This window comes from Barbus barbus (assembly GCF_936440315.1).
Source record: "Barbus barbus genome assembly, chromosome: 4".
Taxonomy (NCBI): domain Eukaryota; kingdom Metazoa; phylum Chordata; class Actinopteri; order Cypriniformes; family Cyprinidae; genus Barbus; species Barbus barbus.
In genome coordinates this window covers 23169101-23186508 of record NC_136732.1, presented here as the reverse complement: position 1 = coordinate 23186508, position 17408 = coordinate 23169101, and the positions used below count along the sequence as shown (strand labels likewise).

The 17408-nt window shown below is 37.0% G+C and overlaps 1 protein-coding gene across 1 annotated transcript; it reads left to right on the top strand.

The window, feature by feature from the left end:
• The first annotated feature begins 87 nt into the window (after positions 1 to 87).
• Positions 88 to 15815, top strand: LOC306865605 (syntaxin-binding protein 2-like). Its single transcript, XM_079410312.1, has 19 exons — positions 88 to 209; positions 4378 to 4427; positions 4514 to 4595; positions 4869 to 4945; positions 5043 to 5118; positions 5247 to 5350; positions 5920 to 6074; positions 6182 to 6266; positions 9544 to 9674; positions 9831 to 9938; positions 10014 to 10071; positions 11252 to 11317; positions 11400 to 11480; positions 13246 to 13387; positions 13487 to 13593; positions 13820 to 13918; positions 13999 to 14084; positions 14732 to 14892; positions 15001 to 15815. Exons 1-19 carry the CDS (start codon positions 173 to 175, stop codon positions 15072 to 15074), a joined length of 1779 nt encoding a protein of 592 aa, XP_079266438.1. The 5' UTR covers positions 88 to 172; the 3' UTR covers positions 15075 to 15815.
• Positions 15816 to 17408: the final 1593 nt, after the last annotated feature.

Below are 17408 nucleotides of genomic sequence, written 5' to 3'. Positions count from 1 at the left end.
GACACATCACAATTTCTATAAAATATTGCCATGGTAACAAGAAGCCTGTGTGATGTTTTCACGTCGAAGACTTTTATTTTGGAGTTTTCTCTTCCGGGTGTTCTCCGTCAGGGCGTGGAAGAGTTCGAGTCGGTTCTGTCTTCACAAGGCCCGTCAACTGGGAAGTGTCAAGATGGCTCCGAGTGGACTAAAAGCGATCGTAAACGAGAGTAAGTTCCGGAAAACGGTCTTTAAAACGCACGCTGTACATGTAGCAAATGTTTCAGAGCTTACATAATGAGATATATAGGCCTGTCATAATCATAGCAGCAGGTGTACAGAGAGTGCTCGAGACCTCACAATGGACCAAACTTCCGTGTGAAGCTGCTGAAGTTTGTGCACAAACCAACTCCTGTTTATTACAACTTCAACAATGTTTAACGACTTTACTAAACACATTTACTCCTCAGGAATGTCGTTTGTGTAAATGGAAGGAACAATAGGTTTGTTTTTGCACCGCATTATTTAATATGTGGTGTGTCAATTGTGGTTTTATGATCAACCTCACGCCGGACACAATAAAAACACAGGAAATGTCATATTTCACACTATTAATGTTTTTGCATTATTACAATATGAACTGTTGCATTTCACCAGGCCTATATATTGTTCCCATTTATCATAAGCGGCTATTTGCCAAAAATTCTACTCCTCCTCCTTGCCGAATTTGACAATGTCTGACCCTGGACCACGAAAACAGTCATAAGGGTCAATTAAATACGCTTTCCATTGATGTATGGTTTATGATAGGACAATATTTGGCTGAGATACAACTATTTGAAACTCTGGAATCTGAGGGTGCAAAAAAAAAAAATCAAAATATTGAGAAAATCACCTTTAAAGTTGTCCAAATTAAGTTCTTAGCAATGCATATTATAATCAAAGATTAAGTTTTGATATATTTATGTTTGGAAATTAACAAAATATCTTCATGGAAGATGATCTTTGCTTAATATACTAATGATTTTTGGCATAAAAGAAAAATCTATAATTTTGAGCCATACAATGTATTGTTGGCTATTGCTACAAATACCTGTGCTACTCATGACTGCTTTTGTGCTCCAGAGTCACATATAACAGTAACTGTGTTTTTGCAGGCTCTTGCACAATAAAAATAATCACATATGTGATATCTACAATGGGGGAATTATTTGATCCCCTGCTGATTTTGTACATTTGTCCACTGACAAAGAAATGATCAGTTTATAATTTTAATGGTAGGTTTATTTGAACACAGAGACCGAATTACAACAAAAAAAAAATCCAGAAAAACACATTTCAAAATAAATTATAAATTGATTTACATTTTAATGGGTGAAATAAGTATTTGACCCCTTTGCAAAACATGACTTAGTACTTGGTGGCAAAACCCTTGTTGGCAATCACAGAGGTCAGACTTTCTTGTAGTTGGCCACCAGGTTTGCACACATCTCAGGAGGGATTTTGTCCCACTCCTCTTTGCAGATCCTCTCCAAGTCATTAAAGGAACACTCCACTTTTTTTGGAAATAGGCTCATTTTCCAACATCCCTAGAGTAATACAGATGTGTTTTACCGTTTTTGAATCCATTCAGCCGATCGCGGGGTCTAGCGGTCCCAAAATTAGCATAGCTTAGCATAAATCATTGAATCCGATTAGACCATTAGCATCTCATTATAAAATGACTAAAGAGTTTCGATATTTTTTCTATTTAAAACTCGACTCTTCTGTAGTTGCATCGTGTACTAAGACTGGCGGAAAATGCAAAGTTGTGATTTTCTAGGCTGATATGGCTAGGAACTATACTGTCATTCCGGCGTAATAATCAAGGAATTTTGCTGCTGTACCATGGGTGCAGCAGGCGCAATGATATTACGCAGCGCCTGCTAATAGTATAACGTGACCACCTGTTTGCACAGGGAGCGTGCCTTGCAACCATGGAGACATTAGTAAGAGACGATTTAGAAAACATTTCCTTTGGTACAGAACCTGAACCATATCTGTTTGAACCTGAATACACAGAAGACGAACTTTTACAGCATGAAAGACAGGAAAGTTTGGAAAGTGTAGCTGAACAGTCTATGGCAGAAGAGAGGAGGAGAGCTGATTCGAACTGGTGGTGCAAGTGTGGGGCTTGCCAGCCCATGCCGACCGAAAGTGAGTGCCTGTGCTGTAGCGAGTGGGACCAGGTGTTGCCATCGATGGCAAGGGTTGATCTACCTGATGAGGAAGTGGCATGTATCGCAACATCCGAGGACCTCTTAGTAATGCTGCATCCTGCAGTGGTCGAATTTTTTTTCCGGTTTGACAAAATAAACTGGAAAAAACGTCCCATGCCGAGTGGACCTGACGGACAGCTGTCGCTAGAGTAAGTGATTTCTGCAATCATTACAATGCATGACTGCAAGATATAGAATGCGTACTGTCAGTATGCATTTTCAAACTTATATTCATGATGTGCTATTTCTACTACACAAACATAGTGCCGGTGACTTTGAAAGTTACCTAGATGGGGACTTCTTTCAGGCGCTGCGTAATATCATTGCGCCTGCTGCACCCATGGTACGGCAGCAAAATTCCTTGATTATTACGCCGGAATGACAGTATAGTTCCTAGCCATATCAGCCTAGAAAATCACAACTTTTCATTTTCCGCCAGTCTTAGTACACGATGCAACTACAGAAGAGTCAAGTTTTAAATAGGAAAAATATCGAAACTCTTTAGTCATTTTATAATGAGATGCTAATGGTCTAATCGGATTCAATGATTTATGCTAAGCTATGCTAATTTTGGGACCGCCAGACCCCGCGATCGGCTGAATGGATTCAAAAACGGTAATACACATCTGTATTACTCTAGGGATGTTGGAAAATGAGCCTATTTCCAAAAAAAGTGGAGTGTTCCTTTAAGGTTTCGAGGCTGACGCTTGGCAACTCGAACCTTCAGCTCCCTCCACAGATTTTCTATGGGATTAAGGTCTGGAGACTAGCTGGGCCACTCCAGCACCTTAATGTGCTTCTTCTTGAGCCACTCCTGTTGCCTTGGCCATGTGTTTTGGGTCATTGTCATGCTGGAATACCCATCCACGAGCCATTTTCAATGCCGTGGCTGGATTCAATGCCCTGGCCCCGTGATGGTACATGGCCCGGTCCATCGTCCCTTTGGTGCGGTGCAGTTGTCCTGTCCCCTTAGCAGAAAAACACCCCCAAAGCATAATGTTTCCACCTCCATGTTTGACGGTGGGGATGGTGTTCTTGGGGTCATAGACAGCATTCCTCCTCCTCCAAACACGGCTAGTTGAGTTGATGCCAAAGAGCTGGATTTTGGTCACATCTGACCAACACACTTTCACCCAGTTCTCCTCTGAATCATTGGCAAACTTCAGACGGGCATGTACATGTGCTTTCTTGAGCAGGGAAACCTTGCAGGCGCTGCAGGATTTCAGTCCTTCACAGCGTAGTGTGTTACAAATTGTTTTCTTGGTGACTATGATCCCAGCTGCCTTGAGAACATTGACAAGATCCTCCCGTGTAGTTTTGGGCTGATTCCTGACCGTTCTCATGATCATTGAAACTCCACGAGGTGAGATCTTGCACAGAGCCCCAGACCGAGGGAGATTGACAGTTATTTTGTGTTTCTTCCATTTACGAATAATCTCACCAACTGTTGTCACCTTCTCACCAAGCTGCTTGGCGATGGTCTTGTAGCCCATTCCAGCCTTGTGTAGGTCTACAATCTTGTCCCTGACATCTTTTGACAGCTCTTTGGTCTTGGCCATGGTGGAGAGTTTGGAATCTGATTAATTGATTGCTTCTGTGGACAGGTGTCTTTTATACAGGTAACTCTCCCTTTAAGAGAGTGCTCCTAATCTCCGCTCCTTACCTGTATAAAAGACACCTGGGAGCCAGAAATCTTGCTGATTGATAGGGGATCAAATATTTATTTCACTCATTAAAATGCAAATCAATTTATAACTTTTTTGAAATGCGTTTTTCTGGATTTTATTGTTGTAATTCGGTCTCACTGTTCAAATAAACCTACCATTAAAATTGTAAACTGATCGTTTCTTTGTCAGTGGGCAAAAGTAGAAAATCAGCAGGGGATCAAATAATTTTTTCCCCCACTCTGTCTATCGGTCTTTCTGTCTGAAATAACCTTTATTAACCATTTATTTATTTATTATTTCTGGTAGTCCTTATTCTAAAGCCCCAGAAAGACATTTAACCTACTTTAAAAAACTAAGGCTCAACATCATTGTAAATGCCATAAACAAACTGCTTTTTTAAATATTTACTGTATTAAACATGAAAGCTGATGTTGATGTTCTCTAAGTATATTGTTGATCTCATTTGTCTGTAGAAATCCTCAGCGGTATCATCAAGAGTGTGAAGAAAGATGGGGAATGGAAGGTAATATTGGTACAGCAGAGTGAAGTTTTATTTTAATTTCATTCTGATTCCACATAATTCAGTGTATCGTTGTTGTGTGTATTTAGGTGCTCATCGTGGATCACATCAGTATGCGCATTCTGTCCTCTTGCTGTAAAATGTCTGACATCATGGCAGAGGGCATTACAAGTGAGTATATTTTTCTTTTTCTTTCACAGGTTCAGTATGTGATAGAGGTCACTGTGAAACACTTTTTATTATAAAGATGCCAGTGTCATATATTGAAGTGTGAAAGGTGTTTTTTTCAAACTAGGCTGCTAGCGGTTGCAAATTTTCCATTGTGCTAAATAGATTTTTATTGCAAAATGTGTCAGTGTTACCCTTCACTGGTTGGCTCATGAACTGCTAAGAAAAATCTTGAATTACGAAAACAAGATGTGAGCTGTCCTGTTTCCTTCACAGTTGTGGAGGACATTAACAAGCGGAGGGAGCCGATCCCTAGTCTGGAGGCCGTTTACCTCATGTCCCCTGTGCCAAAAGTGAGTGATCTTTACCACACACATCTCATAGTTGAAGTGTTAATATAATGCATAGTGTTGTTAAAAATTCTCTTAAAATATATTTTTGTTTTTCCAGTCAATTCAATCTCTAATTGGTGATTTCAAAGACGCAGCCTTCACATACAAAGCAGCACACATCTTCTTTACAGACAGTAAGGCAGACAGTATTGATTTTACTGTTTGCTTTGATGTTTTTATTTTGAAGATAGTACATCATGGTTGCCTTATATGCATGATCTGGATTTAGTAGTTATTGTATCTCTGTTCATCCTGTATTCAGCTTGTCCTGATGGGCTTTTTGCTGAGCTTGGGAGGTCAAGGGTTGCCAAAGTCATCAAAACCCTGAAGGAAGTCAATGTGGCTTTCATACCATATGAGTCTCAGGTGCGTGGTAGCATTACAAGCACATACAGTTCAAAACTACCATTCAAAGGTTTGGGGTCGGTAAGTTTTTTTGTTTTTTTTTGTTTTTGAAAGTCTCTTATGCTCACCAAGGCTGCATTTGATCAAAAATACAGTAAAATTGTGAAATATTATTATAATATAAAATAACAATTTCCTATTGTAATATATTTTGAAATCGCATTTATTCCTGTGATCAAAGCTGAATTTTCAGAATCATTTCTCCAGTCTTCAGTGTCACATGATCCTTCAGAAATCATTCTAATATGCTGAAACATGTCTTATTATTATCAATTTTGAAAACACTTATGCACTACTGCTTCTTTTTTGTGTGTGGAAATCATGATACATTTTTTTTTAGGATTCTTTGAATAGAAATCGGAATAGAAATTCTTAACATTTATATATAAACATGTCTTTACTGTTACTTTTTATCAATGTAATGCATTATTGCTATAAAATAATTCAATTCTTTAAATAAATTCTTACTGACCTCAAACGCTTTTGGATGAGTTTCTAGTTGTTTCTAACACGCTTTGTTTTTGTTGCAGGTGTTTACTCTGGACATCCCCAGTTCCTTCCATGGTTTCTACAGCCCAACTCGGACTAATATAGATGACAGGACCAGGATGATGGAGGCCATGGCCGAGCAGATCGCCACACTCTGTGACACGTTGAAGGAATACCCAGCCATCCGCTACCGCCAGTACTGACGCTCCTTTTCTCTCAGTTCTCACGTGTACTTGCCAGTACTTGTAGTTTCCTGGTGTAATATGATTTGTTTGAAGTGTAAACCAACTATGTTTCTCTAAGGGGCCCAAAGGAGAATTTCACCATGGCTGAGATAGTGATGGACCGTCTGAATGCACATAAAGCAGACAATCCCAGTATGGGAGAGGTGAGATGTTGGGATATATATGATGCACTAATGGTTTCATTGTTTGTTTGTTTTTTCTTTTTTTTTTTTATAAACATCCTCTATCTTGTCAGACATATGCTTCAAACTTTCTTTTGTTTCTTCAATTTAAAGTGACAATTCTTAACTGCTGTATCATTTCTTACTGTGTTTTCTGGACTATTTTCTCTTCTCTCTGTTTTTTTCCTCTTTTCGTCTGTCAGCTGATATTTTCCTGAGCTTCAGGTGGGTGTCAATTCAAATCTTGTTGTTGTTTTTTTTTTTGTCGTGCTCTGCTGAATCTATGTTCTTATTTTAATTGTTTTTTACTTCTAATCTCTCATGTTTTCCCTTGGATCCTTCCTTTCATTTGCTGAAATTTCAGAATATTCTTCAATTCTTCATCTGCAATCACCAGAGCTTGCTCCAATCAGCTTTAGTAAAATAAATAGCAATAGAAAAATAAAGTAGATAAATGGTAAATAAAAATAGTCCCTTAAAACCCCTCATTGAACAATTCTAAGGTGACAGAAGTGAAAAATGTCCCTAAGACGTTTAAGTAGATGAGGAAGGAAGACTCATCTGGGGAAGCCCTCCTCCCTGGGCTGACACCAGACATTGCGTTAACCAAAAAATTTCCAGTTTGAGTATAAAAAAAACAATTGGACTTTTTAAAGAATTGTAATGTAATATAGTTATTATCCAAACTGTTTAGTCATAAAAAGCTGCTGACACCTGTCATTAAACAAAACAAAACAAAAAAACAACACCACACAATGCGTATTTCTTCTCATTGGTGACATTTCACAAAGACACTGACTAATGAATTTAGTGACAATGTCTATAGACTAGACAATTTTTGTGATCGATGATGTTTGCAAAAAATATGCAGGAAAAAAAACAATTTTAATTTTGTTGTATGAATAACAAAACACAAAGTGTATAGTTGTATTTCATTAAAAATGTTTCATGGCTGGTGAGTTAATTTTGGACCCTGACTATTCATTACCATTCAAAAGTTTCTTTAAATTAAATTGATAGTTTTATTCAGCAATAATGCATTAAAGTAATCAGAAGTGACAGTAAAGACACTTATAATGTTACAAAATATTTTATTTCAAGTAAATGCTGTTCTTTTGAACTTTCAATTGTTCAGAGGATCCTAGAAAGCTTCTACAAAACACACACGCATACAGGTCCTTCTCAAAAAATTAGCATATTGTGATAAAGTTAATTATTTTCTGTAATGTACTGATAAACATTAGACTTTCATATATTTTAGATTCATTACAACACAACTGAAGTAGTTCAAGCCTTTTATTATTTTAATATTGATGATTTTGGCATACAGCTCATGAAAACCCAAAATTCCTATCTCAAAAAATTAGCATATTTCATCCGACCAATAAAAGAAAAGTGTTTTTAATACAAAAAAAAAAAAGTCAACCTTAAAATAATTATGTTCATTTATGCACTCAATACTTGGTCGGGAATCCTTTTGCAGAAATGACTGCTTCAATGCGGCGTGGCATGGAGGCAATCAGCTTGTGGCACTGCTGAGGTGTTATGGAGGCCTAGGATGCTTCGATAGCGGCCTTAAGCTCATCCAGAGTGTTGGGTCTTGCGTCTCTCAACTTTCTCTTCACAATATCCCACAGATTCTCTATGGGGTTCAGGTCAGGAGAGTTGGCAGGCCAATTGAGCACAGTAATACCATGGTCAGTAAACCATTTACCAGTGGTTTTGGCACTGTGAGCAGGTGCCAGGTCGTGCTGAAAAATGAAATCTTCATCTCCATAAAGCTTTTCAGCAGATGGAAGCATGAAGTGCTCCAAAATCTCCTGATAGCTAGCTGCATTGACCCTGCCCTTGATAAAACACAGTGGACCAACACCAGCATCACTGACTGTGGGTACTTGACACTGGACTTCAGGCATTTTGGCATTTCCCTCTCCCCAGTCTTCCTCCAGACTCTGGCACCTTGATTTCCGAATGACATGCAAAATTTGCTTTCATCCGAAAAAAGTACTTTGGACCACTGAGCAACAGTCCAGTGCTGCTTCTCTGTAGCCCAGGTCAGGCGCTTCTGCCGCTGTTTCTGGTTCAAAAGTGGCTTGACCTGGGGAATGCGGCACCTGTAGCCCATTTCCTGCACACGCCTGTACACGGTGGCTCTGGATGTTTCTACTCCAGACTCAGTCCACTGCTTCCGCAGGTCCCCCAAGGTCTGGAATCGGTCCTTCTCCACAATCTTCCTCAGGGTCCGGTCACCTCTTCTCGTTGTGCTGCGTTTTCTGCCACACTTTTTCCTTCCCACAGACTTCCCACTGAGGTGCCTTGATACAGCACTCTGGGAACAGCCTATTCGTTCAGAAATGTCTTTCTGTGTCTTACCCTCTTGCTTGAGGGTGTCAATGATGGCCTTCTGGACAGCAGTCAGGTCGGCAGTCTTACCCATGATTGCGGTTTTGAGTAATGAACCAGGCTGGGAGTTTTTAAAAGCCTCAGGAATCTTTTGCAGGTGTTTAGAGTTAATTAGTTGATTCAGATGATTAGGTTAATAGCTCGTTTAGAGAACCTTTTCATGATATGCTAATTTTTTGAGATAGGAATTTTGGGTTTTCATGAGCTGTATGCCAAAATCATCAATATTAAAACAATAAAAGGCTTGAACTACTTCAGTTGTGTTGTAATGAATCTAAAATATATGAAAGTCTAATGTTTATCAGTACATTACAGAAAATAATGAACTTTATCACAATATGCTAATTTTTTGAGAAGGACCTGTATAACTGTTTTCAACAGATAATAATACAAATATTTTTTGAGCAGCAAATCTGCATATAGAATAAAGTATCATGTGACACTGGAGACTGGAGTAATGATGCTGAAAATTCAGCTTTACATTACAGGAATAAATTACATTTTGAAATATATTAAAATAGAAAAGTTATTTTAAAGTGTAATAATATTTCACAATAATACTGTTTTTCCTGTGATTTTCAACATATAAATGTAGCCTTAATGAGCATGAGAGACGTCTTACAAAAACGTTTAAAAAATCTCACCAACCCCAAACTGTTAAACGGTATTGTACATTAAAAAGAGAAAAAAATGAAAATCTAAAAATATGTGTGGAAGAGATTCATAGTAGTTCATAGAGCTCTGTATAGTAAATGTGACAGACAAGTTTATTTAGCAGATGTCTGATACTGAAACCTGTCTAACACACTGATACATCCTCACTTTAACTATAATTGCAATGTTTCTTCCTGGGCAGGGCACGGATAAAGCTCGCTCCCAGCTGCTTATAGTGGACCGTGGATATGATCCCATCTCTCCAATCCTGCATGAGCTGACCTTTCAGGCTATGGCCTACGATCTGCTAGACATTGAACAAGACATTTACAGGTGTGTGCTTGTCTGCTTTTCCAGAGATGTCTTTAGTTCCTATCGTAATCAAACAGAAGGGTCCATTTTACACCGGTTGTGACCAGTTAATCTGTAAGGACAGTGGTGTATGAAATCATTACTGTTACTCTATGAATTGTTGCTTCTTGTTTGCAGATATCAGACGGCAGGAATCGGAGAGGCTCGAGAGAAGGAAGTGTTGCTGGACGAGGACGATGAGCTGTGGGTGCAGCTGCGGCACATGCACATAGCAGACGTCACCAAGTAAGAGCAGCTCAACATTCACATCTCCCACCTCTCTGCTGGCCTTCTGTGCTGATATCTTCTACTCTGTTTCAGGAAGGTCACGGAGCTGCTACGCACCTTCTGTGAGAGTAAGAGGATGAACACAGACAAGGTACACACACATTCTCTTACCACTACTGATAACGTCACGCTACATGTCGATGATGCGTCGATGTCATACAGAAGCTCAGATTAGTTTGCGCTGACAATTAAAAATAGAGCTTCTCATGGTGGTTTATTATGGTTTAAAAGAATTCAACAAGGCAATACTTCACATAATAAGGTTTGTTGGTTAACATTAGTTAATGCATTATAACATTTCTAGAGCATTTATTAGTATAGGTTAATCAATGTTACTTTATAAATATACTGTGGTTCATTAGCTCATGATTGCTCATCATTAGTGCTGTCAAACAATTAATCGTGATATATATGTGTTAACCAATGTTAATTTAGACATCTTGAAATTCAAGAGAGTGTAAATAGTAAGTGTGAACTGAATGTAATATTTTCAGACACATAGTTGTATGTTAATACAGTCTCTTAGCAATTTGTTAGTATCTTACATTTTGGCATATTCATACAAATTTGTATGATTTCATTCATACGTTTTTGTATGATCGGCTCATGTCCCAGTGAAGGATATGTTTATGGCTGGGGTTAGGGGTGGACCTCTACGCTTGTTTTTTTTTTTTACGATTCGCATTTTACGATTTTAGATGAAATCGCCACCTTGTAAAATAATTATGTTTTCCTATGAGATTGGGTTGGTTAACTGCAATGAAATGAAAAAGGATTTTAGTTTAATATTAAATGCAATTAGCTGTACTTTATTGAACTTCAGCTGGACGCAAGTACATCTTTATGCATAATAATTAATGCATAATGATTTAAAATGTACTTTAAAGTGACCTTATTACAAAGTGTGTATTTAAGTGGCATTTTATTTTATTTATATAATAATATCTGAAAGTTCATCTGAAGTACACTACAAGTGCACATTCAGTTAAAGGAATAGTCAAAAACGAAAATTTTGTCGTCATTTACTCTCTCTCGTGTCATTCCAAACCTGTATAAGTTTCTTTCTTGTGTTGAACACAAAAGAAGAAAGATATTTTGACCAATTTTGAAGAACCAAACAGCTGTTGGTCCCCATTGACTATCCCTTTAAGCACACATTTAACAATCAACACTTCTAATGGGCACTTCTAATTCAATTTTGATGAAAAACAACAAAGAAATGTACTTAAAATCTCTGTTTTGTTCCTAATTCATACTACTTCATCCCTCAGGCCAACATTAAAGATCTGTCTCAGATGCTGAAGAAGATGCCACAGTACCAGAAAGAACTGAGCCTGGTATGACTACTCACATAACACATCTTCCTTTTTGCAAGTTTTAATCTCAAGGTGTCTTAATTTTTGTTTGTGTTCTTGACAGTACTCCACCCATCTGAACCTCGCTGATGCCTGCATGAAGAAGTTCAAGAGCTCATTAGACAAGCTTTGTGAGGTGGAGCAGGTCAGTGCTTCCTGGTTTGGATTCAGACCAGATTTGATCACTTCTGAAGCATTGCATTAAGCAGTATTATTTCATTTTATGAATTTAATAATGTTAGTGATATGATCAACATCTTTAAAACAAAATTGATACTGTTTATGGGTTGATTTCAGAGGGTCAGTGGCTATCTTTCCTTATGTCTAATCTTCTTAGTGTACTGTTAATGTATGCAACAGCTTGCGTGCTGAACTTTGACCTGTTGAAGTAAAATAATGTACAGGAAGCTGTTGCATAATCTTTGAAAGTACCAGTACAGCCATCTCCCTGTTTTATGTATAGCAGATGGAGGGTTTTTACCAAGTGCATTGATCTTTGTGGACGTATTATAACCAGCTGGTAACAACTGGACATGACTGCAGCTGATGCAGTTCTTTACGTGTCATATTTATAGCACTTTGTGGTCTGTTGATGGATAATCTCAACTACTTCCTCTTTTGACTCCCATGCGCATGACTTAAATTTGAGTTATTTTAAGTAATTATGTAAATATCTACCTCAACATCTGCCACTGACTAATGGCTGTTAAGTTCCAGCTTTTTTTATCAAAATAAGTAATTATAAAAAATGTAATAAATTACGAACTAAAAATTTCACACCATTAATGGTTATGTTTTGGATATGTCTTACAGGGAAGTAAAATATTACATGTATAATCTTGCTTCCTTTGAATAATTCTGTTAACATTAAGTTTAGTTTTATTTAGTTTGTCTCATTCATTTGTACGATTTTTTTTCAATTCCAAGACGTTTAAAAACTATTTTGTTGTAACAAACAAATGGGGCGAAATAAATGTTGGAATTGAGATTTAGTTTCAGGATTTTTGGTTTCTCATTGGACGGTTTTCATCCCTGAATCACTTTGGATGCTGTTTGTGATTTTTATAGAAATAATGAAACGAGTTATAATTATATTCTACCGTTCAAAAGTTTTGGGGCAGTACGATTTTTTTAAAATAAATTTTTATTATTTTATATACTTTTATTCAGCAAGGATGTATTAAATTGTTCAAATGTGACAGTAAAGATTTTAGCATTATTACAAAAGTTTAAAAATGCTGTTTATATTTTGAAATTTCTGTTCATCAAATATGATGGTTTCCACAAAAATATTAAGCAGCACAACTGTTTTAAACATTAATAATAAGAAGAAATGTTTCATTTTTACTAGTGCAGTCAAACATTTAATCGCATCCAAAATAAGTTTTTGTTTACATGTGTGTGCACTGTGTATATTTATTATGTATATATAAATGCGCACACACACAGGCATGCATATATTTAAGATTTTTATATAAATTTACATATAAATAATATAAATTTATTAATATATATTTTCAAAATATATACTGTATGAGTGCGTATTTATATATACATAATAAATATACACAATAAACACACATTATGCAAACAAAAAACTTATTTTGGATGCGATTAATCGTTTGACAGCACAAGTTTAGCTGATTCTTTTAAAAGAATGTGGTGTTCATCCTTTTGTAAGAATGAACACCACAGTGTTGGACTTTGTCAGACCATTTTTACAGGATTTTCCATATCCGTATGATATGACTGGAGCCTCCATTGCTTCAGAGTCTGAACACACTATCAGTGTGAGATTATGAATCTTAGAACTTGAGAATCTCTGCTCGAGAAGGTCATTCACGACCTTTAAAAATGGTATACAATGAAGTATAATGAATTTAAATAGTCAATAAACCTTTCCTCTGTAGGACTTGGCCATGGGATCAGATGCTGAGGGGGAACAGATCAAAGATGCTATGAAGAGTATTGTCCCTGTTCTGCTCAACACCGAGATCGAACCCTACGACAAAATCCGCATCATACTGCTGTACATTTTCCATAAGAAGAAGGGTATGAACACTTGCATTTATGACTGACTTAATTTTACTTTATGACTTAATTTAAGACTGCTTAATGAATTAAACAGAAGTGATTCATCCTTACACACAGGCATTGGTGAAGAGAACCTCACAAAACTCATCCAGCACGCAAACGTGCAGCAGGACAAGAACATCATCACCAACCTGCAGCACCTGGGCTGCCCCATCATTACTGGGGTAAGATGAGACACTCCGATGTCTGAAGACAGGCCCATATGCAATCTGCAGATGTCTTTCTTTATTTCCTTATGTCTTTCCTCTCCTTATTTCAGTCTTTCCTTATTCATGAACATAGGAGGTTATACTGATTTTCATCATAGGAAATAACTGTCCAGGCACCTGTGTAGGCCTAAAGATCAATATGTTATTAAGTTACTAACATATTCTCTGTCTTGTCTTTCAGGGTGCTAATGCTGGTAAGACTCTGCCTGACAGGAAGGAGCGCACAGAATCCACGTATCAGCTCTCCCGGTGGACACCCACCCTTAAAGATGTGATGGAGGTCAGGAAACTCCGTCTGTAATAGTTTTATTATCATGTAAGAATGTAATTATTCTCATTTAAATACCTTTGGCTCTGCAGAATATCATCGATGACAAGTGTGACAGGAAGCAGTGGCCGTTCCTGTCTGATCCCGCCCCCATTAGCACCACAACCTCTACAGTCAGGTACCAGCACTGCTCACAGACACTAGAGACGTTAGTGTTGAACGGATTAATTGCACATTATAATGCAGCTCAAGTGTTGTCAGTTTCTAGAATTTTAGAGTAAACAGTCACCTGACCTGACAATGTTGAACCAAAAAAATTATTTAATAATTTTGCTATTTACATTTGTACGTAATATTGTGGAAAAGTTTAATTCAAGTGCTTGTTATTTGTTGGAATTATCACCTTATATTAATATCCAAATAATTAAATATTTATAACTCAATATGGGTCATTCAGAGGATTTGTACCTGTAAATTTCAAGTTTTTTTATTTAATAATTTCATACATTTTTACAACTGAACTTAAAGTACATAACTGCAAGTAAGTACAAGACCAAACTAATCTATAAAGCATGATATTTCTTAATTGAAGTTTTTTTTGCGTTACTAATTGAACAGACTCAAACAATGTGGCTAATTTCATTACCTTATTAAATTATATAAGTATTAAGTCATGGATACGCACAGAACACAAATCAAGAATGAACCATAGACAGAATCATTTTTTTTTTTGTCATGGTTTGCACTAAACTGTTGAGGTTTCGAAGCTACAAACGACGCACTACTTTGCATGTGGTCTTACGCTACTGTTGAATCCTATTGCAGCAGCGCACGGTTTGGACACTGGCACAAAAACAAGTCTGCCACTGAGTACCGCAGCGGCCCGCGCCTCATCATCTTTGTGATTGGTGGCATGACACATTCAGAGATGCGCTCCGCATATGAAGTGACCCGGGCCACTGAGGGCAAATGGGAGGTTCTGATTGGTGAGAATAGTTGACTTCTGTTATCATTACAGCTATTATGTAGTTTAAAGCACAGCATTTAGGGTTTCCAGTGTTGTTTAAAATATCAAATATAACTTTCTTCTGCAGGATCGTCTCACATTCTTACTCCAACCAACTTTCTGAATGACCTGAAGAATTTGGACCAGCCTGCACCCGTTTAGCTGTACATCACTGAAGAGATTGATCCCTCTGAACTCTGTGAAACCTGATACTCTGAAGTAATGATTCTCTCAGATGACCAGTAAAAAGACACATTTTAGAGCTTGCTTCCTGATTATTTGCTGTCTTTTAAAGTAGTAATTTTAATTAGCCAAGTTAAACTGGTGGTATATGTATATATATATTAAAGCCGTTGAAGACTGATATTTAATTTAAAAGAAAAATTATATATATATGACAATGTATGTGAATTGTTTTGAGAACTTGTTGCCAAAAGCTTATAATTGTGCAGATAAGTGGATTAAATCTTGCCTTACATCATTTAAATATGTCCTGTCAAGTTCTGATGTGATTTGAAGACATCTTTAGACCTGCAGACTGGAACATATGATCACACTGGATTTCTGGTTTAATCATATTGCTACTGTAAAGCTGGACAATGTAGAAACAAATGAATTTTAGCAGTTTTTTTTTTGGTTATACTATAAAGCAAGATAAGCATGCTTATAGTAAAATTGCCTGTTTTTGATCTCCAGTCAGGGCTTTGTTATATTTTCTGCCGCTGTGTTGAAGGCATCACATGTTTCATCTCCATATATATTTTTTGTTGTTCATGCTCTGAACTTGTGCACTTTCTTCTTTTACTGTTACGTTATCACTTATATGTGGATGTGGTTCACTGGGTATTTTTGTTTGTTGTCTGTTAATGATTCTAAATAAATTTTGCTTATGTCTAACTCCAGAAAGAGATGCTTGATTTGTAGAATGAATATATATATATATATATATATATATATATACACACACAGTCATGGCCAAAAATATTGGCACCCTTGGTAAATATGATCAAAGAAGGCTGTGAAAATTAATCTGCATTGTTAATCCTTTTGATTTTTTTTTATTTAAACAATTCACAAAAATCTAACCATTCATTGGATAATAAGCATTTAAAATGGGGGGAAATATCATTATGAAATAAATTCTTATGAGTAAAATATCTCTGAAGTATATTCACAATTTTGAGCACTCCAGGGTGATTATGAACATGAAATTATCCAGCCATGGCTTCCTGTTTCACAGAAATATAAATAGGAGGGAAAACAAAGCCTAAATTCCCGTAATCATCCATCACAATGAGAAAAAGCAAAGAATATATTTCTGATGTGCAGCAAAAGATAATTGAGCTTCACAAATTAGTGAAGTGGCTTCAAGAAAAGAGCTAGAGCAGTGAAAATTCCCATTTCCACCATCAGGGCAATAATTAAGAAGTTCCAATCAACATAAAATGTTATGAATCTGCCTGGAAGAGATCGTGTGTCTATATCGTCCTAATGCACGCTGAGGAGGAGAGTTTGAGTGGCTTAAGACTCTCCAAGGACCACAGCTGGAGAATTGCAGAAAATAGTTGAGTCTCGGGGTCAGAAAACCTAAAAAAAAATGGTCAAACAGCACCTACATCACCGCATGTTGTTTTGGAGGGTTTCAAGAAAAATTCTCCTCACTCATCCAAAAACAATCTCCAGCATATTCAGTTATCAGACACGACTGGAACTTCAAACGGGACTGGCTTCTATGGTCAGATGAAATAAAAAAATGAGCTTTTTAGCAGCAAATACTCAAGATGGGTTTGGTGAATACACGGATAAAAAGCACCCCATGTGTACAATGAAATATACTGCTGTATTTTTGATGTTGTGGGTCTATATTTCTGGACATCTTGTTTAGACACATGGCATCATGGATTTTATCAAATACCAACAAATAAAAAAATCAATATGTGACTGACTCTGTTAGAAATCTTATAATGGGCCATGTTTGGATCTTCCAACTGGACAATAATACAAACACAGACCTCAAAAACATCCTCTGATCTGAACCCTGTAGAAAATGTGTGAGGTGAACTGAAGAGAAGAAGCACCAACATGGAGCTGTGAATCTGAAGGGTCTGGAGTGATTCTGGATGAAGGAATGGTCTCTGATCTCTTGTCAGGTGTTCTCTAACCTCATCAGGCATTATGAGAAAATGTAGTTTAAAAAAGTATTGAATAAAAGGGTGCCGCTAATTGTGGCCAATGTGTATTAAAGAAAAACATTTATTTCCTATCATATATACAGTGCCCTCCAAACGTATTGGATCAGTAAAGACAAAATTGCTCTGTTGGCTGTGTAGTCAAGACATTTACAAATATGATCAAAAGATTAATATGAGGCAAAACTACAGAATGTCACATTTTATTATTAGCCGTTTCAACAGATGTTTTACCAGCTAAGAAGTTCAGCACTTTTAGAGTTTCATCCCTCTATCTGATGTGAGCATAAGTATTGGAACAGTTGCC

Excerpts from the sequence above, each read along its gene's own strand:
- LOC306865605 (XM_079410312.1), top strand. The coding sequence starts at position 173 with ATGGCTCCGAGTGGACTAAAAGCGATCGTAAACGAGA. Across the intron at positions 210-4,377 it reads AAAAGCGATCGTAAACGAGA|AAATCCTCAGCGGTATCATC; the intron begins GTAAGTTCCGGA and ends ATTTGTCTGTAG. Across the intron at positions 10,072-11,251 it reads AGAGGATGAACACAGACAAG|GCCAACATTAAAGATCTGTC; the intron begins GTACACACACAT and ends TTCATCCCTCAG.